Genomic DNA, 27,137 nt, shown 5'->3' with positions numbered 1-27,137 from the left:
ACGAAAATAGGGCTCTCTGAGACTACAGTATATAAATTTGGGACACATTGATTAAGCTATAAGATGCCAAAGTAAAGTGACTGTTACAGAAGATAAAAATGTAAGTGATGCCAACATTTAATCAAGTTGACATTGATTTAGTTACAAGAATATGGTTGTACGGTAAATGCCTACCCCCTGCCTGACTCACCTCCTCCACGACCAGCTTCTTCTGTATCACCTGCTTGTCATTCTCCATCCGAAGGTGTTGAATCAGCAGCACTTTGCACTCGGACTGCAGTAGCTGCGTCAGCATAAGCTCCTGGATCTGATCCGAGCTTGGCGAGAGGTCAATCACATCCACCTGAGCCAGCACGGACGGATGGATGGCTGAGCAGGAAGAAAGCACGATTAGGTATCGCTTGGGGGTGGGTTGTTTGAAAATCCATGTTTTCCTGGCGTGAGAGAAATTCCGACTGTTTCGTACCACTGCTGAGGAGTCGTGCGGGATAGTGGGTACTAAGCAAGAGGAAGAACTCCGGGTGGGTCTGCTGGGCAGTCTGTTTTGACCCCAGAGGGCAACTCGCAGCAGGTCGGGCCAAAATAGCAAGAAACTGTGGAGTGACTGATACTCTTTCTATGTGTGTTACCAGGACTTTCAACCCTGAAGAACAGAATATACAGATACCTCTCAACAAATTGTAGTATAAAACATACTAAACGCATTCAGATTCATTGTATCATACTTTACTAAGCAATTGGGAGACGTGTAGCATTTTAATAAAACTCATATTACTCTCCTGATATCATGCATGATTATGGATTGGCTTTTGGGCAATTTCCCAATTTATATGACTTGAGGGGCTCTCAAATTTAGAGTTATGATGATTCCGTTTACTGTACCTTTCTCAGCAGCCAGTTCCAACTGACAAATTAGCTTTGGATCATCAGCACACATGACTAAGTCACACTTAAACTCTTTCCCCAAAGTGTGATCATTCCCTGTTTCGCCTGTACAAAAGACATGCCCCGTTTCATCAGTAGCATTTCAAACTGTGATCCTCTCCCAAACTGTAATGGTCTCCAAAAGCGTACCGCACGAATGCTATTCTCAGTGGCGCCTCCAGAAATTTTTCATAGGGGTGGCCAAAACTAAAAGCCATATTCTCAGATTTTCATTAAATTATTGCAGTAAAAAGGTCAGGGGAAAACTATCAGAAAGACTTAAGGACACGGCTAATGATATATTTTGGTGTATTGTGTCATATTTGATGTTACTAATGATTTAATGTGCATAGTCCATTACTATCCAGTCAACATTTTGAGTTCCTCAACAATTCTGTTTTATTGTGTTATGTATATATTAGGTGTACATTTAACTAGGGCTGTCAAATGATTAAAATTTTTAATCGAGTTAATCCCAGTTTAAAAATTAACTAATCGTAACTATTCGCAATTCAAACCATCTCTAAAATATGCCATATTTTTCTGTAAATTATTGTTGGAATGGAAAGATAAGACACAAGACGGATATATACATTCAACATACTGTACATAAATACTGTATTTGTTTATTATAACAATAAATCCACAAGATGGCATTAACATTATTAATTCTTTCTGTGAAAGGGATCCACGGATAGAAAGACTTGTAATTCTTGAAGGATAAATGTGAGTTTCATCTAGCGTATTTGTTGAGCTTTCAGTAAATGATACTGTAGCGACTTAACTGTTCTGCCCAAATGCACGATGAGAAGTGGTGCAACCATGACTGTGTGTGGTGGCTGCAAATGCTATATCTTCTCTGCTTTGGGTACACTACAGAGTGTTAAGAAAAAGATTAACTCCTGTCATTCTTCCCCACGTCGCTTCCCACAGTATTTATAGTTGCTGTGGGAGAGATGAAAAAGCTTTGCCAATTAAAAGCACGGCCCCAATGAATGCTTGTATCTACTCCGCTCTGCCTCTTATCTCTGCATATAAGTAAAACGGCGCCATTGTAGGCTGTTTGCGGCAATACATGAATGAGTCGTACCGCGAATGCATTAATTGCGATAAATATTTTCACGTGATTAATTTTTAAAAATTCATTACCGGCCGTTAACGCGATAAATTTGACAGCCTTACATTTAACAAAACAAAATAAATGCATTCATTTGGGATAAAATGCATAACTGATGCTACAACAATCTAACGATATACTGGCAAGCGGGGTGGCCAGTGGGGTGGCCAACCAATTTATAGGGGTGGCCGTGGCCACCCCTGGCCACCCCCTGGTGGCGCCACTGGCTATTCTTAGACTGTGACGTCACCACTGTAACCCCGAAGCAGGTAAAGATAGACACGCCCTCGCATAAAACCCATTTTATTACTGCTTGGTTTTTGCTGGTAATCTTTCAAAAAGAACATGTCGAGTAAACACTGCTGCTATGTGAAGGGAATAGGTAACTTTCTCGCAGACACCATATAACTGTCTACATTAGTCTAACACGTTTCTTATAGTAAAGCAGTTAGGGAGATGATACTACATGCCATTTGACACAGTAAAGTTGACCGACTTATCAGCCCTCGCCTGATAAGCGAAGAAAAAACGTCATCAAGTCTCCGGTGGGGTCAGGATGAAGGAGATGGTACCGTTTCTCGTAGGCACTGTCTAACTGTTTGCATTACACTAACACATGTAATATAACCAATCAGGGAATAGCATCATTTGTTATATTTACTGTAGGACTGTTTGTATTACTCTAACACACCTAATATAAAATAAATAGCACTTACACCACACAACGCCATCTTATCACAGAAGCCCAACGTGTACGTCATGAGCAAGATTGACGCACCAACTCTCGCAATCAGTTCTCCCGGGCACTCCAGGACAAAGAGTAGGGTGCTCTATCGTAAAACAAGAAGCATCGGAGAACACCCTCGACCAACCAGGATAACAAGTTGATAGCTCGGCGCCTGAGACATCAAGACATGCGTCAGTTGCCGTGGCAACCATGTCCCAGCCACGAAGGATGACACACGAACTTGACCGCCTAAACCTGCCACAGAGGGATGATCCCAAGACAACACCTCGGCATGCCTTCCGCCCGGCCCACTCCACCGCAGCTTTCAAAAGGACTGAACATTTAGATAACAACTGTCGCTTCTCTGGGACATTTTTCTATGTAGCCATTGTCTCTCCGTCGTCTGTTTTTGCCTTGTTTTTGACCATTGTCGACGAATAAATTGTCAACCTGTTTTCTGTGAGCCTTCTTCAAACTTTTGGAACATGGAGTCAGTACAAAGTGTTCATACCGGGTCAACGCGCCGGATTTGGCCCTTCCCGGCCGACTTGCGGAAGCGTTGCTAGCGGGACACCATTTTGGTTCGGCTGTCGCTGTTTCCGCGGCTTGGCCGGGGGGCCGAATTCTTTCATATGGAACTTGTAGAAATGACTCTAGACATTACGACATATGAAGGATGTTTTCTTCAAATGTTTCCCTAAGCCAAAAACTGTGAAGAATGGATCAACTTGCGAGGACATCCAAAAGACCAGTTTAACGCCAGCAAGGTGAACCCATTCACATTTCATATGCAGTAAACATTTTGTTGAGGGCCATGGTCCTACAGAGGACAAAGAGGTAAGCCATTTTGATATTTTTACTTATTTTTTAGCGTAGCGTTTTGCCGTGCTGCTTGTCTTATAATAACCTAAAAAAAAAATTAAAATGGTATCTGACTGCCAATGTTTTTACCTTTTCTGTTGTAAAAAAAAAATACTTTAGTGAGTGGGAAGTGTAAATAAATTATAGAATTGAGATGTGTTATAAATGAAAAAATTAAAAGTGTTCATTGGCTGTCACTGAGTAGCATCTGCGATCGCTACACAAAAATAGCAATGTAAATTACCCCCAAGAACGATCAGAGACGTAAGACAACCAGAGGATATAATATATAAGAAAGACAGGGTATATGGTGGTAAAGGATAGATTGTTGAAACAGGAGAATGTCATTGTAAGTGGCGTACACTGCACACAAGAAAAAGGTGTCGATAAAAAAGCTACCTCTGGATCAAGTCGGTTCTTTTTCCCATCTTTTTCAGCCCTCGACACTCAAGCCATCTCTTTAACTGAACATTTGTATGTTCTTCCACATCTTTACAAGTGAATTTGGCACCAGTGACATCATTTTCAGACAGAATGGGTAGGTTTAGCTCAGTGGACATCTCGTTCGTAGAGGTGGGAATCTTTGGGCACCTAACGATTCGATTACGATTACGATTCAGGGGCTATTATAAATCGATTATTGATGATACACCTCCTCCCCGCTATTAGCTGCTAATGTTTTGTACATTAGTTACAAAAACTGTTTAAAAAAAATAAATAAATAAATAAAAAAGCCTTGCAGGCTTAAATAAACGACTATTTCAGTATCAAGTTAACAGTTAAAAACAATAAATAATATACTCAAATCCCCATTCTGTATCAGCAGCTTTAAACTACATTCAATTAATTTAATGTTGTCAATCAACCGTTAAAGTTGTTAAAATTGCTCCTGTTATTCCATAATTTCCCTTTTGTCTACTTACGACATCTGAAAGTTTTAAAACTATTTTAAAGATAGATTCAAGTCAATATTTTACCGATTTAGGAGTATTTTAAAAGTTAATCAGGTTCGCTTGGAAGGTTCGCTACAACAGCCTTGCAGGGAAGTCTACTGCTTTAAGATGGCGGCCGTTTACTAACGCCCGCATCTAGCTTTCTCTACATGTGCTGCTATCGCCACCGAGTCTATTCTACATCTAGTCCTATATAAATATGATATCTACCTTAACATTATGTATTGTGGACGTACTTCGTAGCAGCTTTCGGCAGCAGTCAGGTATGTTGTTGTTTTTTTTATCTCGCGGCATGAGTTGAGCTAGAGCCGTGAGTTGAGCATTGGCATTACCCGAGGGGCCGGGTAATGACAAGCATGATGTTTAGCTACTCTCGCTCCGTTCCTCATTACGTCCCGAAGACCGCGCGGCGCGCTGAGTGTGTTTTACTTCCGCTTTACTTGACATATTTCAATATTCGGAATTTGGATGTTTGTGAATCGTTCTCGAATCTTCCACGGCCGAATCGCGAATAATCTAAGAATCGGAAATTTCGCACACCTCTACTCGTTCGTACACCATTTCCATGCATTTAGCATTAGGGACAAACGCGAGCTTGACCCGCCTAGCAACTATTGCTAACGTCATGAATGTTAATGAGCAAAAGTGACGTGTTGCGTGCGGTACGCCATTGGCCATTACTAACTTGTTACCAACATAACACAAACCTGTAATGATCCCACTATTCAAGTTGATCTCCAAATGATGTTGGGTGTCAGCCAGTAAAGGCCAGTATTTAACCCAACTCCTCGTGCAGCCCCACAATAGCAGCTTCACTAATAATCTAGTGGTTGCCGGCTCATTGTCCGGCCACTCTTTCACACCCAACACTCGACGCAAAACAGGCTGCAGTTCATCGGAGACAGCCACTGGAAAACCTGCGGGTGGCTGCGGTGATTCTGGGTCGCTGGTGGCAAACAGGGAACTTCTGGGGTCTTTCGGGTTAGGGTCGATATGTCCTGTCTGACACAACGACTTCCACTTGCTCAGCAATTCGTTGCGTACGTCTGATGCAAAGGCGCCTAAATATGAGATGATACCAGCCAGGACCATGGCGTCTGCTGGTAAGCATTCTCTTTGGATTTGTAAATCCTGAAGGAAAGAAAAATAGTTTTAATGTTAAAGTTACTGTGACAAGTTTTGTTTTAAATTGATCCACTGATAGAAAGACTAGTTCTTAAAAGATAAATGTTTTTATGAGTTAAAATAATTTGATATTAAAACGCCTATTGTCATTGTTTTTATACTATTTGTAAAATTAGTTTAATGCAGGGCAGTGACGGCACTAGGTTATGCTGCCGGGCTTCCAGAGTGTGACTCTAGCGACATAAACATGCCATCTGTTCAACCCTTTCAATTTGAACCTGAGGGGAACATTAATGAGCATGACAGCACTGTCGATATTTCACAAAACGAGCAGCAAAAGCAAAATGAACAGGAAAGACAAGATGAGACGAGACGATAACAAAACCGGTGTTCTGCCAAAATGTGCTACACCGGCGAAACATCCGAAAAAAGGCGAATTTGACACCCAAAGTACTACGGTGCGGTTTCAGCTTGTTTTGTTTAGATGCATACAGATAGACCATACTAAACATGCCTTAACAAAATACTTAAACGTAGTAATATCAAATGAGGGTGGTTTAAATATGCTACATGACTAACGTGGTCAACAGATCAGCAATCTGCTTTAAAGCTACCACAAGAAAACACAATACTTAAAAGTAGGGCTGTCAAACGATTAATATTTTTAATCAAGTTAATCACAGCTTAAAAATTAATTAATGGTAATTAATCACAATTCAAACCATCTCTAAAATATGCAATATTTTTCTGTAAATTATTGTTGGAATGGAAAGATAGGACAAGACCGAATTATATATTCAACATACTGTACATACTGTAAGTACTGTATTGTGATCGTTTGTACAGTGGGGCAAATAAGTATTTAGTCAACCACCAATTGTGCAAGATCTCCTACTTGAAAAGATTAGAGAGGCCTGTAATTGTCAACATGGGCAGACCTCAACCATGAGAGACAGAATGTGAAAAAAAACAACAGAAAATCACATTGTTTGATTTTTAAAGAATTTATTTCCAAATTAGAGCTGAAAATAAGTATTTGGTCACCTACAAACAAGCAAGATTTCTGGCTGTCAAAGAGGTCTAATTTCTTCTAATGAGGCTCCACTCGTTACCTGTATTAATGGCACCTGTTTTAACTCATTATCAGTATAAAAGACCCCTGTCCACAACCTCAGTCAGTCACACTCCAAACTCCACTATGGCCAAGACCAAAGAGCTGTCGAAGGACACCGGAGACAAAATTGTAGACCTACATCAGGCTGGGAAGACTGAATCTGCAATAGACCCTACCCACGTGACGTCACAACTCCTCCCTCCTGACTGGTGCCGCCCAATTGTCCGTCAACACATCATGTTTCCCTGTTACGGCTACGTACATTCCTCCTATTTACGACGTGTTTTTCTGCTCGTTAACATTAATAATCAAAATGGTGAAGGCGTGTGTGGCGGTCGGTTGCAATAACAGAGAAGATAGACGGAGAAGACGGAGAGACTTGAAGTTCTACCGGATTCCGAGAGACCCGGAGAGAAGATAGCGAGATGGGCTGCTGCAATTCGACGAGAAAACTGGGCTCCAAACGATTACCACAGATTATGCAGTAGTCATTTTATATCTGGTAAGATGCATTTAATATATATTTAGAGGGTTTTGGGCTGACAACCACAATTAAGATCATTGCTAGGCTAATCGCCGACAACATACACGTATGTATGTAGTGAGAGTGCTATCGCTAAACCATACTGTATAAACATTAAAAGCCCTAACTCCATTGACAAACATGAAATACATTAGACTTGACAGTGGATGTTAGCAAGAACAAAAGATTTTGAATTGAAAATTTCGTAACTCACCTTTCCAAGCACAAGATAGATTCCTGCCGAATTTTCGTGGACGAGGACCTGTTTCACCCAACCAGCAACGAAGTATTTATAAGCCTCCAAGCTCTTAAAGTATTTCAAACTTTCGTGAGAATAGGCTGATTTTGTGTGGACAAGATAGTTGTACAGTTCAGGGTAGCTAGCAGATGTCAGGCAAATACGGCGGAGACAGCGGGTCGAAAAACATCGATTTAGGCATCAAATATGGATCTGGCGAATGGATAAACTGAAGCTTTTCCACATAACGCCTTTTATGCAACGCATCAAGTGAGTTTACGGCATCCAAAAGCACCGGGTCTTCCATGAAATGCATTATAAATTGCTCGATCAATTGAGACCATTGATAATACAGACACAAAATGACGGACAAGTGGGCGGAACCATACAGCGAGCAAGTGATTTTGTGACATCGGTGGGTAGGGTCTATAGGTAAAACACTTTGTGAAAAGAAATCAACTGTGGGAGCAATTATTAGAAAATGGAAGACATACAAGACCACTGATAATCTCCCTTGATCTGGGGCTCCATGCAAGATCTCACCCCGTGGCGTCAAAATGATAACAAGAACGGTGAGCAAAAATCCCAGAACCACACGGGAGGACCTAGTGAATGACCTACAGAGAGCTGGGACCACAGTAACAAAGGCTACTATCAGTAACCCAAATCGCCGCCAGGGACTCAAATCCTGCACTGCCAGACGTGTCCCCCTGCTGAAGCCAGTACACGTCCAAGCCCGTCTGCAGTTCGCTAGAGAGCATTTGGATGATCCAGAGGAGGACTGGGACAATGTGTTACGGTCAGATGAAACCAAACTAGAACTTTTTGGTAGAAACACAGGTTCTCGTGTTTGGAGGAGAAAGAATACTGAATTGCATCCGAAGAACACCATACCCACTGTGAAGCATGGGGGTGGAAACATCATGCTTTGGGGCTGTTTTTCTGCAAAGGGACCAGGATGACTGATATGTGTACAGGAAAAAATGAATGGGGCCATGTATCGAGAGATTTGGAGGTAAAATCTCCTTCCATCAGCAAGGGCATTGACGATGAGATGTGGCTGGGTCTTTTAGCATGGCAATGATCCCAAACACACAGCCAGGGCAACAAAGGAGTGGCTTCATAAGAAGCGTTTGGCCTCCGTTATTGCTAACAAAGGGGACATAACAAAGTATTAAGATGAACTTTTGGTATTGACCAAATACTTTTTTCACCCATGATTTGCAAATAAATTCTTTAAAAATCAAACAATGTGATTTTCTATTTTTTTTCCACATTCTGTTTCTCATGGTTGAGCTTTACCCATGTTGACAATTACAGGCCTCTCTAATATCTTCAAGTGGGAGAACTTGCACAATTAGTGGTTGACTAAATACTTATTTGCCCTACTGTATATTGTGACTAAATATTGCCATCTAGTGTATTTGTTGAGCTAAACGAAATGTTTGAATAGAGTTTGACCAACTTGAGTATTATTTTTCATAGCTGTTTTGTTTGGGAATTCCCATTATCTTTGCATTGAGTGCTTTTCTTATTTATTTATTTTTTTTTTTTTTGAATGATAGGAATATTATTTTTGCTGTGCTTTCACTAAATGAGATTGTAGCGACTTAACTGTTCTTAACTGCCCAAATGCATGATGGGAAGTTGAGCAACCATGACTGTCAGTGGTGGCTCTAAATGGTATATCTTCTGTGCGTTGTGTTCAAAACAGGGTGTTAAAAAAAGCTCATCTCCGGTCATTCTTAACCATTTCGCTTGCCACAAAAGTTATAATTGTTGTGGAAGAGCGGCCAAAGCTTATACCGATATATAGCGCGGGTCCAGTGAATGCCTGTGTCCACTCCACTCGCTTGTCTCTGCCTCTCAGCTCTCAATATACATAAAACTAGGGTTGTTCCGATCATGTTTTTTTGCTCCTGACCCGATCCCGATCATTTTAGTTTGAGTATCTGCCGATCCCGATATATCCCGATCCGATTGCTTTTCTTTTGCTCCCGATTCAATTCCAATCATTGCCGATAATTTTTCCCGATCATATACATTTTGGCAATGCATTGAGAAAAAAATGAATAAAACCCGGACGAATATATACATTCGCCATACAGTACATAAGTACTGTATTTGTTTATTATGACTATAAATCCTCAAGATGGCATTTACATTATTAACATTCTTTCTGTGAGAGGAATCCACGGATAGAAAGACTTGTGACTTTGTATATTGTGACTAAATATTGCCATCTAGTGTATTTGTTGAGCTTTCAGTAAATGATACTGTACCCATGCCCAAATGCATGATCGGAAGTGGAACCATGACTGTGCGTAGTGCTACCAATTGATATATCTTCTCTGTGTTGGGAAATAACATAAGGTGTTAAGAAAAAGATCTATTGCTACCTAGCTTACCCACATTGCTTCCCATGATATTTCTAATCGTAGGGAGAGGGATTGTAAGGCTTTAGCCAGTTAAAAAAAGGCTCCAAAGGTTGCCAAAATTCACTTTACTCATTTGACGCTGCCTTTTATCTCTCTACATAGGTAAAACGGCGCCATTACAGATTGAGCGCGACAATGCGTGAGTGGGTCGTGCAGCGCGTGCATTAATTGCGTTAAATATTTAACGTGATACATTTTTTAAAAAATTAATTACCGCCGTTATCGGGATAAATTTGATAACCCTACCTTAAGCCTAAACTAAAGACTCTGGATGAGTGTAACATATTATGTCTGTAACGTTAAATACAATTAGAAAACGATTTAATTGAAAAAATATATCCATATTAAAAAAAGGCATGGCCGATATTTTTTTGCCGATTCCGATACTTTGAAAATGACGTGATCGGACCTGATCGACATCTCTACATAAAACGGTGCCATTGTAGTCTATTCGCGGCAATGCGTGAGTGGGTCGTTCTGCGCATGCGTTAAATATTTTAACATGAATAATTAGAAATACTAATTACCGCCCGTTAACATGATAATTTTGACAGCCCTACTTAAAAGTATGAGAGGGAAACACATGTAAAAAGTATTTTGAGGCAATGAAAAGGTAATAAAAGACTCAATAAAAACACAAATAGTAAGTACTCGCCGCTTTTAACCTATGTGTGCATGTGTTGAACATCTCGCCCCAGAGAAGGAATTGCAGAACACCGTTACTGTTTGTCTGGTGACTGTGACAAACTACATCATCACCCCGAGCATCCATTGCGCGCATAAAAGATGGCACCCTCCGTCGGTCAAAACGTACTAAATATTATAGATTTTGTAAGTCAATGGCAATATCAACAAGATGTTTTATTTGAGTATGTTCTGCATTACCTGAGTGCAAGCCCTCCACATTCTTGAGTGTTTCAACAACAATTCCACAGATCTACCAGCCTTTCTCTCCTGGCACTCATCTTCATGTAGCTGCAGCAGTTGTTCTTCCAGCAATTCCTGCATAGGCTTCTGCTGAGCTCTGAGCTCTTCGAGGCGAATGTATATTTCCTTTATGTACTCTTTGATCTCCTCAAGTTGCGCTTTCATCCTTAGGAGCATCAAGTCCAACTGCTTCCTGACCATAAGCTGATAGCACACAGTGCCGCAGTTGTGGATCGCCAGTAACCATCGGCATAGACTCTCGCAGGCGTTACTGACATCGCGGATTAACTCAGGCAGGAAAATGGGGTTTTTAACTATCTCAGCAAGTCGTATCAAGTCTTTGTCCGGAAGGCTGTAGAAGTCAAAGGTTTCCAGGCACTGGGTGAATAAATTTTTAAAAATCATTACAAGGGTATAATTTGTAACTACATTTGGGCCTTGAAATCCTGTTGTAGTGCAGCGATTAAAGCAGAAATGTGAAGTAATTTCATAACATGCCAAATAGGGTCACAATTAAAGTAATTAAACATTGTCCAACAAATAAAGCATGAAAAAATAATTTATATGTTGTATATTTGACAAAATAATCGCGTTTCCGAAGTTCGAGCCTGAAAGGGGACAAACCCGAAAGTGATACGTCACACCGAGAACAGCGATGGCAGCGCTCCATACCTACGGCCGCCATACAAAGCCCTTCAAACAATGATTCAAACAGCGATATAGGCGATAGATCTAGCGTAAGGGAAGAGATCCAAGTTTTTGAAGAGTTGGAGGAAGAAGATGAGGTTGGAATTTTATGTTGGACCTAACATGTATTAGCCAGACGCTAATCAGGATGCAAATATTGTGCCTAGACTACCTGACATGGAATGGAGACAAGACCCATCGAGATTACAAGATTGGTAAAATATAGGCTGTTATTATGTTCATGATTTGAAGATGCAGGCATTTGCACATAATTTTATGCTTTTGTCTATCTGATGACATTTTTTCCAAAAAATAATAATCAGACTTTGTGTTCATTTTGGCAGATCCGGAAGCTCTCGTGCATATAAAATAATAATATAAAAACGTTGGGGGGAAAGAAGGAGATGAGTCTTCGATGGCTTTCTCCACTTTATTGTGGCAACAATAAGAAAACAAAATAATAGCGGACTGCCTTCACATTCAACCCCGAAGTTTTGCTTCTCGCTCATCTCCTCCTCGCCTCGTACTACCAGCTACTACTACTTCCAGTCCAAGCGTCTCTTAAACAGATCGTGCATAGTGTCAAAGGTATCGAACACACGACGTGCTGACAACTTTGTTTCTTTATTAACACATGGAGCTAACAGTACAAACACAGCTTGGGGCTCTCGGCAGGAAGTGGCGTCTAATGGCGTGAGGAAATGTAGTTTTTCACACAAGTGAACAGATTACAAAGCACCACTTCAGTGTTGTCCCGAGACTACATTTCCCATGATTCACTGCGTGACTTCAGCCGCTCGCTGATTCGCTGCGAGATTGACTCAATGCCAACACGCTAGTTGTCACCTGTCAGCGGCTCTCGTGAAACACAAACTAGAAGGCTATCAAGCGATCACCGTGAAAGAAACGCCGAACCGTACAAATGCAATGCAATGCTTGAAGCATGAAGGTGGAAATACATAATACAAATACAAATAAATGTGTACAAACTCACCGGCGGTGTGTGTCTCTTACGGCAACGTGACCGTGAATCACCGCGACGCCGACCCGCTTATATGCACATCCACACCCCTTTCCCGATCGACAGTGGATTAACCCTTTCGGACAAGATCATAGATGACGCACAATTTAAACACGCTTAACCTAGCGACGCAACAACATCTATGATCGGGGACTGCCACGAGTTAGCTTTCGGCTAACGTCGCTACCTTCTACTGTTCATTCCACAACAGTTGGCAGCTCTGCTTTGACAAAGTCATCAGTCATCTATCCAAAAATCACACTTACTTTTTGGCAAATCCTTGATCATAAGCAGACCGGTTAAGGAAGCAAGCATCTTCAAAGTGTTTGTAGCAGAGAAAACTACTCGATGATGGCGTGAAATTCATTCGCTTCGTGAGAACAAAAGATGTCCATTTATGTGCCCTGCTATCCTTTGGCCACTCAAACAACTTTTCGTTAGCGTGAGAACAAAACATCGCCACACACTGCCGTGGCATCTTACCGAGAAACAATGCAATAAAAAATTCTGTTCTATGGTAGACTTCCCTCGCACTTCTAGGTGTGACGTCATTTCCGAAGATGGCCGAAGAAAAGCATTTTCGTTGTCAAGGGCGTTGCTATGGGTTAAACAAAGAATCTGGAAGGTTTGCGTAAAAAAAAAAAAAAAAAAAAAACGAAAATATGCTTATAATTGTTTAGCCATTGATATTATTCAAAAAACATGGTTGGCCAACCTTACTTCACATTTCCGCTTTAAGAATTCGCGTTAAATGCTTTAAAATGATACCTTATACAAATTGCACTGTAAGAAGAGTAGTTTTGCATTTTCCCAGCCAAATGGACGGTCAAAGAGCAAAAGAACAGCATTCATGACGAGCACCACTCCATCAGGTGGATCTCTGTAGTGGCCTACCTCCGCGAGGTCTAGCGGATCCAGATAATGGATTGCATCGAATGCTGCTTTGAAATAAGGACTTAGCTAAGAAGAAAGAGTGAAAATGATGACTACATCCAAAAGATTTTATGAATTGGTCTTGTGGCAAATTGTCACCTCGTCCTCAGATTCAGCAATACGGTCTTCCAGTAGTTGTATCATTCGTTCCTTTTTAGCAAGTTTCCTTTTAGCTTTTTCAAGCAAACGCTTCTGTTCATCTATGGCTTCGCGGAAAACATTCACACACTGAAAACAGATAAAGAGGGGACCATCACGTAAAAATTTCATAACCAGTCATTGGGAGCTTGTGTATACTTTACCGCCTGTTTTTCATCAACTATTCTCTGCATTCTCATCAATTCCTGTCTTTCCTCCATGGCTATGTTGTCCAGGGCATCCAAATGAGAAAGGCAAGTGTTCAATCTATATAAATGAAATATTTATTGTAGATCAGAATACGCCGATAATGCTAAGAACTTGCATCAAAGCTTACTTCAGAAGCATTATAGACTCACTACTGGATCAAGCGGGCTCAACAAAAACAGTATTTTCAAAGAGTAAAATAAGGAAAACAACTACCTGTTGACTCGGCTCTCCAATTCGTTGAGCATTAATTTGCAGAGGTAAGCAAAGTGGGAAATGAACGCCATATATGTGTAAGGACTGAAAGGCTGTGTCGTTAGAAGGACAGAAGCATACTGATACGCAGACTGGTGGACTCCTGCCATTGCTCCTGCCAGACCAATGTGTGAGTCTTGCATTTTCACTGAATTAAAGAGGAAAAGCAGTTACAATTTGCGGCTAATACAATTAAATCAATCTTTTCGGCGTATTCTGACTTACATTTTCTATAAATTTGTTTCAGGTAGTAAGCAGCAACCTCTGTCAAAGACTGACTGAACCAAGGCTGGTATGTCTCCACACAGCAGAGGCCCAGAGCCTTGACAATTTGTGCCTATTTGGCGAAATAATGTAAATAACATCAGGCAGCGTTTAAAAGAACCCACAATATACAGTGAGGAGCAGAAGTATTTGCACCCCTTGTGATTTAGCAAGTTCACCCCCTTAGAAAAAAGGTAGAGGTCTGAAATTTCAATCATAGATGCATTTTCACTTATAGAGACCTAATCTAAAAAAAAAATCCGGAACTCAAATTGTATGATTTTTCAATCATTTATTTGTAGGGGTGTAACGGTACACAAAAATCTCGGTTCGGTACGTACCCCAGTTTTGAGGTCACGGTTCGGTTCATTTTCGGTACAGTAAGAAAGCAAAATGCAAAATATAAATGTGCTAGGTGTTTATTACTAGGGGTGCACGATATCCATTTTTTGAAACTGATACCAATATTTAAACATATTAGGGCTGTCAAAATTATCGCGTTAATTAATTTTTTTAATTAATCACGTTAAAATATTTGACGCAATTAACGCACATGTCCCGCTCAGACAGTATTCTGCCTTTTGGTAAGTTTTACAGCAAGGCTTTTTGTGCTGTCTAACAGCGAACTCTTGTGGTCGCTTTGCGACATGGTTTATTGTTGTCTCACCAGTTCAATATGGCTGCAGGACGTCTCGGGCTGACGCCTACGTTGTAATGTTGTGCTTATACGATCCTTGGACAAGATTTGTCCGTAAGTATGGTTGTTGTAAATAATGCACATATTATGTTAGTAAGCGAAATGTTATATTTTTTGTATGAGACGCTTTTTGTTTATGTTTTGTGAACCTGTATAGCGTGCTAAGCTAACGTTGTTGCTAATGCAATGCTTGTGTACTTTTTTTTTTGTAGTTTTACGACGGTCTAAAGAGGACAATGGTTTGAGGCCATTTTATTAATAAATCAGATTAAAAAGGAAGAAGTCTGATTATTAAGGCATTGTTCACTAGCTGTCTAGCTTTGGAAAAAGTAGACGCTTCAGAGTGAGGACAGCATAGACGGATTTAAATGACAGTAGAGTGAAATGCCCACTACAGTCCTTATGTACCGTATGTTGAATGTATAAATCCATCTTGTGTCTTATCTTTCAATTCCAACAATTTATTTTACAGAATGTATATATAATTTACAGAAAAATATGGCATATATTATAAATGGTTTGAATTGCGATTAATTGTGATTAATTAATTTTTAAGCTGTAATTAACTCGATTAAAAATTTTAATCGTTTGACAGCCCTAATACATAAATATATATAAAAGTTTTAAATGTATATTCAACCGAGTTTTTGAACACATGTAAGTCAAAAATAATACTGGTGGATTCAGCATAGATTTGCCTTTGACCTAACCAGAATTTTCATGATGACATGAAGATTATACAAAGACAAGAACAGTTTTGACTTCAAATAAAGTGCCCATATTTATTGTTTTCAAATAAATATAATTTGAGTCAATCACAATCAGTCCATATGATTGACTATGTGTTCCCCTAAACAATGAGCAATGAACTAAAACAAACATAAACCAAACAGGTATTGTGCTTTGTCGCCAGATAAAACATTTGGTGCAACAGGACAGGAGACTTTTGTGGTCTTGGCCAATGATACAACTTTCTTAACCTGGCAATTATAGGACAGCAAACCTAACAATAACCAAAAGGTCTCTCAATAACTTACTAACTTATAACTAACACTGTAAAATGCAAACATTTGCTAATTGATATAGTAAGGTTAATCACTCAGTGATGGAAAAATACGGCCTCTAGAACAGTAAAAAAAACTTTGCATACTGGCAAAACAGGAGTGGAAACAAACGCACACATCCTAATCCAACGACACCGTGGCAAAAACATTATACAGTATATTATCGGACAGATAAATAATGTTATTGGATTTATTGGGATGACGTCATAATTCCTATTATTGGACCGATAATTATCGAACCGATAATTATCGTGCACCTCTATTCATTACACACTTTTGTGCTTTCAACAATAGGAACATTAGCCTATACAAAGCTAGAATTCTGCTCAAAAAGTAGCGGGCATTTAAAGATAATAATACAACAACAATTTGCCTTTCAGACCCCGCGTATTCGTCAGCTTTCTTTCTGAAAGAAAGAAGAAAAAAGAAGTCCTGTGCTAAAGAGAAAAGCAATCCCAATGACAAAGATTTTAACATGTATTAAATAAATGAAATGCCTCAATGAATCATTTTTGTTTTCTTATGAACGGTTTTCAAAAGCTTTATTGGTGTATTTTCTCAAGTTAAAGCGCCACATAGAAATTAATAAATTTGTGTAAGCAGGATCTGTGTATTATTCTTATTATTTAATTACACGTGTTTTCAATGCTCATTTCAATTTATTTTATTTAAATGGGCTATTATTTATTTTATTATGTGTTTATATTCTACAAATGTGATGCAGTATTCATTTATATTGTATATTCTATGTTGTACAACTTTAGTTCCTATGTGAATATTAGTTCCTAATTGTTTTGTTGTGGTAGGAGGGTTTTGTATAGAACAAGGGGCCGTGTTGGTTATTATGATAGCAGAGAAGACAGAAGCAAATCAACAAAAACAGTCAACTGTGCCCCGATCTACCACTCAAGAGATCTGATGGACTCAAAAAGTGGGGTACGATTGCATATTAGTTTGAAAATCGACCTGATCCACCGTATTTTTACCCGAGTGACTTCCGTTCTGCCCGATCCTAGCTAGTAGTATTGACATAGGAGGGCCGGGTCTCGCGTCAAATAATAAACTCTGCCGTTCTTTTTGCGTACGTCGCGTTGAGCCGCTTCTGGGACACGTCTAACACACGGCCGCACTGCGACTGGTGTGCATTGGCTGATTGACTTTAACGCCCGCATTTCACTGCGTTCTCGCGGCGGCCACGTTTTCGCGCCGTTGACGTTTCTGGGTACTATACTGTCCTACCGTGTTGGTCCTCATTATAGTAGAGAAGACGGAGTAAATATAATCTACGCAAAGAAACTAACCCGATTGACTCACTCACATTACGTCAGAAACTCGTTCGGTACGCCTCCGTTCCGCACCGGTTCAATACAAATACATGTACCGTTACACCCTTATTTATTTGTAATTTACCAGGGTTTAATAAGTATTTGCACCCCTGAGAATCAGCAATAATTATGACACTCAAAGAATTGTCAGTCTACCTTAAAAAGTCCACCTTTACCCCATGAGTAACCACCCATCCACCACCCATTTGAGCTCATAATTGTCACCTGTGCACCCAACAGTCAGTCATAATCCAACTACTACCATGAGCAAGACCAAAGAGCTTTTGAAAGAAAAAAAATTGTTGAGCTCCACAAAGCTGGAAAAGGCTATGGGACAGCTCGTTGCGAATAACTCAACAGTTGCAGCAATTGTTAGAAAATGAAAAAGGTTAAACATGACTGATAAACTACCTTGGACTGGGGCTCCATGTAAAATCTCTCCTCGTAGGGCATCACTCATGATGTGAAGTGAGGGCTCAGCCTAGAACTACACGGCAGGAGCTGGTCAATGACCTAAAGAGAGCTGGATGCACAGTTTCAAAGGCTACTATCAGTAGAACACTACGGTGCAATGATTTAAAATCATGCCATAGCTCAGAAGGTTCCCCTGTTGAAGCCAGTACAAGTAAAATCCCGTCTGAAGTTTGCCAGGGACCATGAGAAAGTCATGTGGTCAGATGAGACCAAAGTACAACTTTTTGGTGCAAAATTTACTCGTCGTGTGTGGAGGAAAAAGAAGGATGAGTACAATCTCAAGAACACCATCCCCACTGTGAAGTATGGGGGTGGAAACCTCATGTTTTTCGGCAAAGGAGACAGGACGACTGCACTGTATAAAGCAGAGGATTGAAGGGGATGGTTACCTTTCTCGCAGATACCATATAACTGTTTGCATTAGTCTAACACATTCATTATAGTAAAACATTTAACCAAAGTTTAAGGAGAAGTACTCCATGCCCTTCGACACAATGAAGTGGACCAGGTTATCAGCTCTCGCCTGATAAGGTAAGGCGAAGACGTTAGCGACTCTTCGGTGGGGTCAGAACACCCTCGCCCTACCAAGACAGCAAGTTGATAGCTCAGCGCCTTAGACGTCAAGACATGCGTCAGTTGCCGTAGCACGAAAGATGACACACGAACTTGACCGCGCAAACCTGCCACAGAAGGATGATCCCAAGACAACACCCAGGCACGCCTTCCGCCCGGCTTACTCCACCGCACAGTACAAAGGGTTAACGCTGGAGTGAACGCGCGGGGTTTGGCCTTTCCGGCTGACTTGCTGGGGCTGCGCCAGTGGGATCCCTACTAGTTCGGCTGTCGCGGTTCTGGCGGCTTGGCCAGGGGGGCCGAATTCCTTCAGGATGAATGGTGAAATGTTTCATCAGATTTTGAGCCACAACCTCCTTCCCTTAGCCAGAGAGACTTGAAGATGAGTTGTGGCTGGATCTTCCAACATGACAAGGATCTGAAGCACACAGCCAAGCTGACCAAGGAGTGGCTGCGTAAAAAGCATATCAAGGTTCTGGAGTGGCCTAGCCATCTCTAAACCTCAATCTAATAGAAAATCTTTGGATGGAGCGCTAACTTTGTGTTCATGACTCTGTAGGTGGTTGCATTTCCACTATGATTGAAATTTCAGACCTCTATTTTCTAAGTAGGTGAACTTACAAAATCACAAGGGGTGCAAATACTTCTGCTCCTCACTGTATTAGCTCCCACTGACAGTGACAGATGTCATCGTCAATGGCAGCGAATGAGTAAATTAGAAGTGTAAGCGGCCAAAAAACCTTGCATTTATCATTTCCACTGCTGGTTGACGCAATGGCAGGCATCAAGACGAATACATGTACGTCTCTAAGGTTTTGGCACAAGTACCTATTTTGAAGAGAATATCCATTGTCATTGTTAGTTTTAGTTAAGAATAGAAGTAGAGTAAAGCAATATTCTCTTACTTGTCAAAAATCCAGCTGTCCAAAAGGAATCTTCTTGTTTTATAAACAGCAGTCACCCTCGAAACAATCTTAGCCAACTCCTGGTCTGTGTAGAGCCCTGGGTAGGACATAAGGGCCACCAACAGCTCTTCTCTGACAGAGGAGCTGATGTTCTCATGAACCAGTATGATGGTATTCACTGCATAAACTCGTGTTTGATTCCCAGCTTTTTTCAAAATTGTGTGCAGTTTACTTTCGTTACCGGCGTGCACCTCTATCAGGTCAGATCCTGAGAGATAGGCTGCCAAACGCACATTGGTTTTACGTCCTGTGCCATTACCTGAGGCCATTAGCAGTCCATGGCCTCCCGGTATTAGCAGAGCCCTGAAAATACGTAACATTTGACACATCCTTTGTCTGTGCACAGTATATTTGAAGGCAAAATGGCTATCAATACTTTGTTTTTCGTTGTTTTTCGTGTTAAAGTGTGCGAGCAGGTGCTGTCCAAGTACATTGAGATCTTGTGGATGATAAGACCTGTTTTTGAATCTGGGAAAGTCATTCCCAGCAATCTCAGGGCCATACGTAAACTTAGTAACAACTTCCTGCAAGTACTGAAGAAAGTTTTCTTGTAGATTTGGGAAATTGGTGTCTGTCAATGCAGTTTGTTTGAATTTTCGTGCCGGACTTCTAGGCTTACGGGTGTGTGCTGGGCCTAATTGTGAAACGAGGGCCCCGAGGTTGGATTCATTTCTCATCTTCAAACTAAAATGTGCTGTTGCTGTCTTGCTAATGAGCGACTGCAGTTGAGTAATTTCATTGACTGAGCTCATCCGATCACCGAAGGCACGCATGCACTCGTGGATCCAGAGATGCACGATGTTGAGCTCCATGAACAAAAGCTTTTGAGGGACAGGGAAACATTTGGATTTTGCCTTGGGCTCTAATGTCCACGATTTTGGAAGGATTGGCTGCCACAAGCACATTCCCTGAAACACTTTCTTCAAGTCACGATGAGAGAACATAAAACAAGGACTTTGTTTAGTGGGCTGGAAATGGTTGCAAACGTCTTTATACACATCCTCGGTTGCATTGATGATGCTGCGTACCATATCCGCCGCCCTAGGTATAAATGGAACATCCCTGAGCCAGAGTTTAAGCTTTGGCGAATAGATAGAAAATATCAACTCTGTGGTTAAGCTTGGAAGTGCAAAGATGGAGAATAGACGTGATAGCCTAGAAGATATGATGCTAATGTGCGGATTGTCCAGCTCAAAGACACAACATGTAGCCAGGTAGGTGATGGTTCCGGGACTAAGCACTTTGAAGTGGTCAGAATCAATTGCAAGAATCCCTCCTTTTGAAATACTTTGTCGAAGAGTCTCTAAGATTTTGGAACTCTTGCCAGTCACATCTATTCAACCAAAATGAGAAAACGCTGATTAAAAGAAGCAATTCATTGCGGTTCAATTATTTTGTCATGTAATGTCTCTTACTCACCGCTTGGTGTCTCATGCAAATCATCCACATACAGCATTAAACCTGGCTGTTTCTTCATGATACCCTTGGTTTTTTGACAACTCATTTGACAGCTAATTCCACAGAGTAAATGGCGCAGGTCTTCTGGACCCCGTATAGAACTAGCTGGTACTTTAATGTGAGGCTTATCAAAACATAGCAGTGTGTTACATACAGAAGATTTTCCCGAACCAGGCTCTCCTGCAAGCAATACCGGCTGGATCGCTTCTAACATGACTTTGAGCAGGCAGGTATATTTCCAATACTGTGTAAAGACAGTCAGGTTTTAGTTATAATATTCCGTTTGAGTATTACCTATAAATAAATAACAAACCTTAGGAGTGATGGATTTCGTCAACAATGTGTTCTCAGAATATATCTTGTTGTCGATATCAAAGAAGAACTCAAAAACAGTCCCTTCTCGTGGAATAACTATTTGAGATCGACTGTCAGTCAGTACTTGACGGGCAACTTTGTCGAACTGTGGCCAAAGTCTGTTGAAACAAGAGAAAAAAATACGTACTTTGCATTTCTTAAAAATGTGAAGAAATACAGAACATAAAATCCTTATCTACCGAGGATGGAGATGACCACCAAATCCCCAAATATAAGCCAACAGAAAAAGTTGTTCTCTTATATTGGAATTGTTACCAGGCCTACCTGTTGGAAAAATCAATGACAATGGTAGAAAGTATCTGTAATTAACAATTATCCATAAGGGTGTAACGGTACATGTATTTGTATTGAACCGTTTCGGTACGTGGTGCTCGGTTCGGAAGGGAGGCGTACCGCACGAGTTTCTGACGTAATCTAACCCTTCCTTTTCGAAGCTGTGAGTCGATCGGGTTACAGTTTCTTTGTGTAGATTATATTTACTCCGTCTTCTCTACTATAATGAGGACCAACATGGTAGGACAGTATAACCCAGAAACGTCAACGGCGCGACAACGTAGCCGCCGAACGCAGTGAAACGCGGGCGTTAAAGTCAATCAGCCAATGCACACCAGTCGCAGTGCGGCCACGTGTTAGATGTGTCCCAGAAGCGGCTCAACACGACGCACACGAAAAGAATGGCAGAGTTTATTACAGTGCCCTCCATAATTATTGGCACCCCTGAAAAAGATGTGTTTTTTAGTTTCTAATATTTTTTTTTAATTCAAATTATATGGGACCTTAATGGAAAAAAAAAGAGAAAAATCCAACCTTCAATACAAGTGCATTCATTCAGTGGGGAAAAAATCCCACATTAAGAAAAAATTATTTGACATCAAATAATGTGTGTCACAATTATTATCACCCCTGGTGTTAATACTTTGTACAACCCCCTTTTGCCAACAAAACAAGGTCTGGGGACTGAGATGGCCATGGGAGGAGCTTATTTTTGTGTCTGGTGAACCATTTCTGTGTAGATTTGGCCATATGTTTAGGGTAATTGTCTTGCTGAAAGACCCAGTGACAACCCATCTTCAGCTTTCGGGCAGAGGGCAACAGATTTTGATTTAAAATGTTCTGGTATTTCAAAGCATTCATGATGCCATGCACCCCAACAAGGTTCCCAGGGCCTTTGGAAGCAAAACAGCCCCACAGCATCCCTGACCCACCCCCATACTTCACAGTGGGTATGAGGTGCTTTTCAGCATGCGCATCTTTTGTGGCACGCCAGACCCAAGAGTGTTTGTTGCAAAAAAGCTCAATCTTGGTCTCATCTGACCAAAGCACACGGTCCCAGGCTTCAACTGGGACCGTGTGCTTTGGTCAGATTTTTGGGTATTTTTGTGTGGGACCAAGATTGAGTTTTTTGGCATACCAGGACATTTTAAATCAAAATCTGTTGCCCTCTGTCCGAAAGCTGAAGATGGGTCGTCAATGGGTCTTTCAGCAAGACAATGACCCAAAGATATGGCCAAATCTACAAAGAAATGGTTCACCAGACACAAAATGAAGCTCCTCCCATGGCCATCTCAGTCCCCAGACCTTGTTTTGTTGGCTAAAGGGGTTTGTACAAAGTATTAACACCAGGGGTGCTAGTAATTGTGACACACATTATTTGATGTCAAATAATTTTTTCTTTATGTGGGATTTTTCCCCACTGAATGCACTTGTATTGAAGGTTGAATTTTTCTCTTTTTTTCCATTAAGGATTAAGATCTTTTTCAGAGGTGCCAATAATTATGGAGGGCACTGTATTTGACGCGAGACGCGACCCTCTTGCGTCAATGCTTCTACCGGTAGCTAGGATCGGGCAGACCGGAAGTCACTCGTGTATAAATACGGTGGATCCGGTCGATTTTCAAACTAATATGCAATCGTAACCCACTTTTTGAGTCCATCAGATCTCTTGAGTGGTAGATCGGGGCACAGTTGACTTGTCTTTGTTGATTTACTTCTGTCTTCTCGGCTATCATAATAACCAACATGGCCCCGTGTTCAATACAAAACCCTCCTACCATGACAAAACAAGTAGGAACTCATATTCACATAGGAACTAAAGTTATACAACATAAAAAAATACTATATAAATGGATACTACATCACATTTGTAAAATATAAACACATAAGATAAATAGTAGCCCATTTAAATAAAATAAATTGACATGAGCTAAAACACCTGTAATTAAATAATAAGAATAATACACAGATCCTGCTTACACAATTAAATGTATTAATTTCTGTGTGGCGCTTTAACTTCAGAAAATCCACCAATAAAGCTTTTGAAAACCGTTCATAAGAAAAAAACAAATGATTCATTGAGGCATTTCATTTGTAAAATACATGTTAAAATCTTTGTCATTGGGATTGCTTTTCTCTTTTACACAGGACTTCTTTTTTCTTCTTTCTTTCAGAAAGAAAGCGGACCAATACGCGGGGTCTGAAAGGCAAATTGTTGTTGGATTATCTTTAAATACCCGTTACTTTTTGAGCAGAATTCTAGCTTTGTATAGGCTAATGTTCCTATTGTTGAAAGCACAAAGGTGTGTAATAAACAACTCGCACATTTATATTTTGCATTTTGTTTTCCTACTGTACCAAAAATGAACCGAACCGTGACCTCAAAAGGTACGTACCGAACCAAGATTTTTGTGTACCGTTACACCCCTAAATTTATCCATATTTTAAGCTCGTAAATAATTATACCTTTTTTGTCTTTTTGGCCTGTGGCTTCTTTGTTTTTTAGTTGTCTGGCAAAATGCAGCAGGAGGGCACGCAGGATTCGAAAAAATGACGTGATTTCTGCCAGGCCGTACGTTGAGGATTGACCTTTGTTGGAAATGTTGTTTTTCTTCATCAAACTAAGAGTCCTAGAGAAAAGATCTTCTGATAGATGAGACCACAGTTCAAGAGTTTCCTGCTCGTGAATGAACTCGCTATGGAGGGAATCCATTTCGCGCTTCCACACTGCGTTCCAAACATCCACGCCATTAAAATAAATAAGGCTACAACGGGTCACCACAGAGGGACTTGCATCGCTTAAGTCAGTCGTCTCCACAAGTAACTTGAAGTGTGATTGGGATAACATGAGTATTTCACCAGATGGTAGGCTTAAAAATGGGTTCTCAAGATCACTCAGTGTGCTCAAGTGATCTAGCCAGCTCGGTTTTCCTAGTGGCTCTCCATCCATAACCAGCCACTTCACTGCTTTATTCTCATGGCTACGCTTCTCCATCTTGCGCATTTCTAAATTTGGTCTTTCCGAATCTCTTAAGGCCTTGCTCACAGCTCCATCTTGCCAACCAAATTTGTCACAGAACCCACCAAATAACTCCTCATGAGTCATGGCGTTTGGAAATAAAACCACAATGTTGACAGAGCGCCAGTTAGACGCAGAAATCTGAGTGGTATCCACTAGATATATTTTTTCATCAGATTTAGTTCCCTCAGTTGTGTTTGCTAGTCGACTGAGGCCTCCTGCCAGAGCATTGTAACAGGTTGTTTTTCCACACCCGGTGGGTCCGAGGAGTATAACTGCACGCGAGAAACCCAACGTCTCGTAAAGTGTAAGAGCTTGGCAAATTGTTTCTGTGTTAGATTGAAACAGGAGCTGATCTAATTCTTCTGTCACTGCTTCCTTAAGTTTGCTGTTTTGTTCATCCTCGGTATAATATAGAATAAAGGGAAGCTGGCAGGCTATAGGGAACACTTCTTTGAAAATGGAGGCGAACAGTGAAACTTTTTCCGACGTGCAAATAAATGGCAATAACACTGAATGAATTGCCTTGACAACAGCTATTTCTTCCAATAATCCTGGGAAGATTGCTTGTTCTTGATGCTCGTCCAAATCTTCGACATTTTCATTTTCTGGAGACTTGAGAATAGCTCGTATTACAAAAGACTGTCTAGCCTCCCCGAATAATTTCTCATCCCGAACAATTTGTTTTAATAGTTTTCTTGAGGCAGATATGATGTTTTTCAAAATGGCAAGGTGACAATGATTCTTTTGCGTGACAAAGACTGGCAGACAGAGAGCGTCTTTGCTCAGGCTGATGAGTGATACCAGACGTTGACTTAAACACTTTGCCTTTTTAAAACCATAGAGAGTTAGCATTATCTCCACAATTATCCGATGATCAGGATGGGTTAACGCCACAGGTCTGGTTGAAAATCGCAAACTTTGCGAAATCTCGGAGGCGTATCTTTTTGACGAAATGAGAAGACAACCGTAGTTGAGGCTGGGAGTCATTTTTATCCCTGAAAATACCATAAATCTTCCTGGATCAAATGTGCTCTTGCAATCCGAGGCAGTCGTTCCCTGATCTGTTTTCTTCCTTGTAAACTCAGAGAAAAATTGGTAAATGTCCTCAAGCTGTTGTGCCAGTGATGCCTGCACACTTCGAGGCAACAAGTCCACAGAGTCCAGCACAAACCAAGCGCCTGTCAACAGAGCACCAAGCAGCATCTTTTGAAAAATACCAGATGACATGTTTGGACAGCAGTTTAGCATCACAACATGTCTACCTAATGCTTTCCCTAAATGGACCACCGTATTTGTCTTCCCCGAAGAGCACGGTCCATTCAAAATTCCAGATCTATAGCTCGTCAAAGCAAGCAGAATCCCCATGATCATTCGATCTGTGGAGGGAGTATGCACCATTCCCCAATCTTCTGGACCAAAATACTCATAACCATATGGTAGTCTATGGCCTAAAATGTCCACATAACATTCTGGCGCATCAGTTTCTTCTGGACTCTGACCTTCTGAGGTCATGCAGTACTTGAGAGAACTCAGCCACTCAAAAGATGACGCAGGTTGACATTGAACCTGCATGAGTTGCGTTAGTTGCTGTGCATGTTTCATTCTAAGGAGCACTAAGGTACGCAAACATGTCTCTGTGTATTTTGAGTGTTGTTCATCATTTTTAGACATTGGAATAGCATCCCCTAAGGACTTGCAAAGCTTTTTCAGTTGTGCGCTGATTAATGCGTTAATCCTACTCATCTTAACTGTGCTTGATTCTTGGAAAGCTTGATGAAGGACACGGCACCACATTGTCTCCTCTGCTACAAGAAGACATTGAAGAGGATATTTGGATATCAAATCGAACGCAGGTAACATATTTCTACAGGTGTTGCCATGCGCAGACTCTTGATTAGATGGTTCAAGTTGTTTTCGTTCATCAGCACACTGACTCACGAGATGTTTCATTGTTGAATTGAGTTCTTTCTGAAACATACTGAGCCAAATCAAAGGATTGTCATTCTGTTCCAATGGAGTAAGAAATGTAATGTGCTCCTTCAGGTTGCCAAAAATCCCAAGTACTCTGCTCTGTGTGTCACTTGTATCCTGCAGATCCACTGCTACAGATATTTCTTCCACTTCCAGCCAATTTACTCCTTTAAAGAACTTTCGTACATAAGGTAACAGCGAGGTTGGTTTTGGTTGCAAAGACAGTAGGTCCACTACTTCTCTTTCACTTAAGAAGTACAGTCTTGGAAACCATTTGCAAAATGAATGCAGACGATTTGCCATTTGGTTGGAAATACTGTCCATCGTCGATATATCTTCAAGGAGAATTTGGCAAAGGTTTGCACCGTGGGCACTGCCGTTCACTTCAATGGGACGAACAAGATTCAACACGTTGGGGTGAGTTGAGTTATAATGGGTCATTGTCCTGAAACTCTCATCAATTGTACGAAAGCGAGGTAGCTATGAAA

General features: G+C 40.8%; 1 protein-coding gene across 12 annotated transcripts in view; it reads right to left on the bottom strand.

Moving 5' to 3' along the window:
• The window catches only part of LOC130919928 (dynein heavy chain domain-containing protein 1-like), a 73,396-nt gene that overhangs the window by 19,338 nt on the left and 26,921 nt on the right, over positions 1-27,137 (bottom strand). For 8 of the 12 annotated variants that reach the window (XM_057842591.1, XM_057842590.1, XM_057842588.1 and 5 more), the window contains 16 exons: positions 24,123-27,129; positions 21,563-21,647; positions 21,322-21,481; positions 20,970-21,252; positions 19,491-20,883; positions 19,326-19,413; positions 14,414-14,525; positions 14,150-14,336; positions 13,891-13,993; positions 13,688-13,816; positions 13,424-13,615; positions 10,906-11,325; positions 5,290-5,713; positions 883-990; positions 467-643; positions 191-369 (listed from right to left, as the gene is read on the bottom strand). In XM_057842591.1, the coding sequence (XP_057698574.1) occupies positions 191-369; positions 467-643; positions 883-990; positions 5,290-5,713; positions 10,906-11,325; positions 13,424-13,615; positions 13,688-13,816; positions 13,891-13,993; positions 14,150-14,336; positions 14,414-14,525; positions 19,326-19,413; positions 19,491-20,883; positions 20,970-21,252; positions 21,322-21,481; positions 21,563-21,647; positions 24,123-27,129 (7,047 nt within the window). Of the gene's footprint in view, positions 1-190; positions 370-466; positions 644-882; positions 991-5,289; positions 5,714-10,905; positions 11,326-13,423; positions 13,616-13,687; positions 13,817-13,890; positions 13,994-14,149; positions 14,337-14,413; positions 14,526-19,325; positions 19,414-19,490; positions 20,884-20,969; positions 21,253-21,321; positions 21,482-21,562; positions 21,648-24,122; positions 27,130-27,137 lie in introns of those variants that run through there. The other 4 variants (XM_057842595.1, XM_057842598.1, XM_057842599.1 and 1 more) reach the window with 4 other exon arrangements.

The sequence above is a fragment of the Corythoichthys intestinalis genome, chromosome 8, assembly GCF_030265065.1.
Source record: "Corythoichthys intestinalis isolate RoL2023-P3 chromosome 8, ASM3026506v1, whole genome shotgun sequence".
Classification (NCBI taxonomy): Eukaryota; Metazoa; Chordata; class Actinopteri; order Syngnathiformes; family Syngnathidae; genus Corythoichthys; species Corythoichthys intestinalis.
Note: the sequence above shows the minus strand (reverse complement) of the source record. Positions and strands in the feature narration are given on the sequence as shown.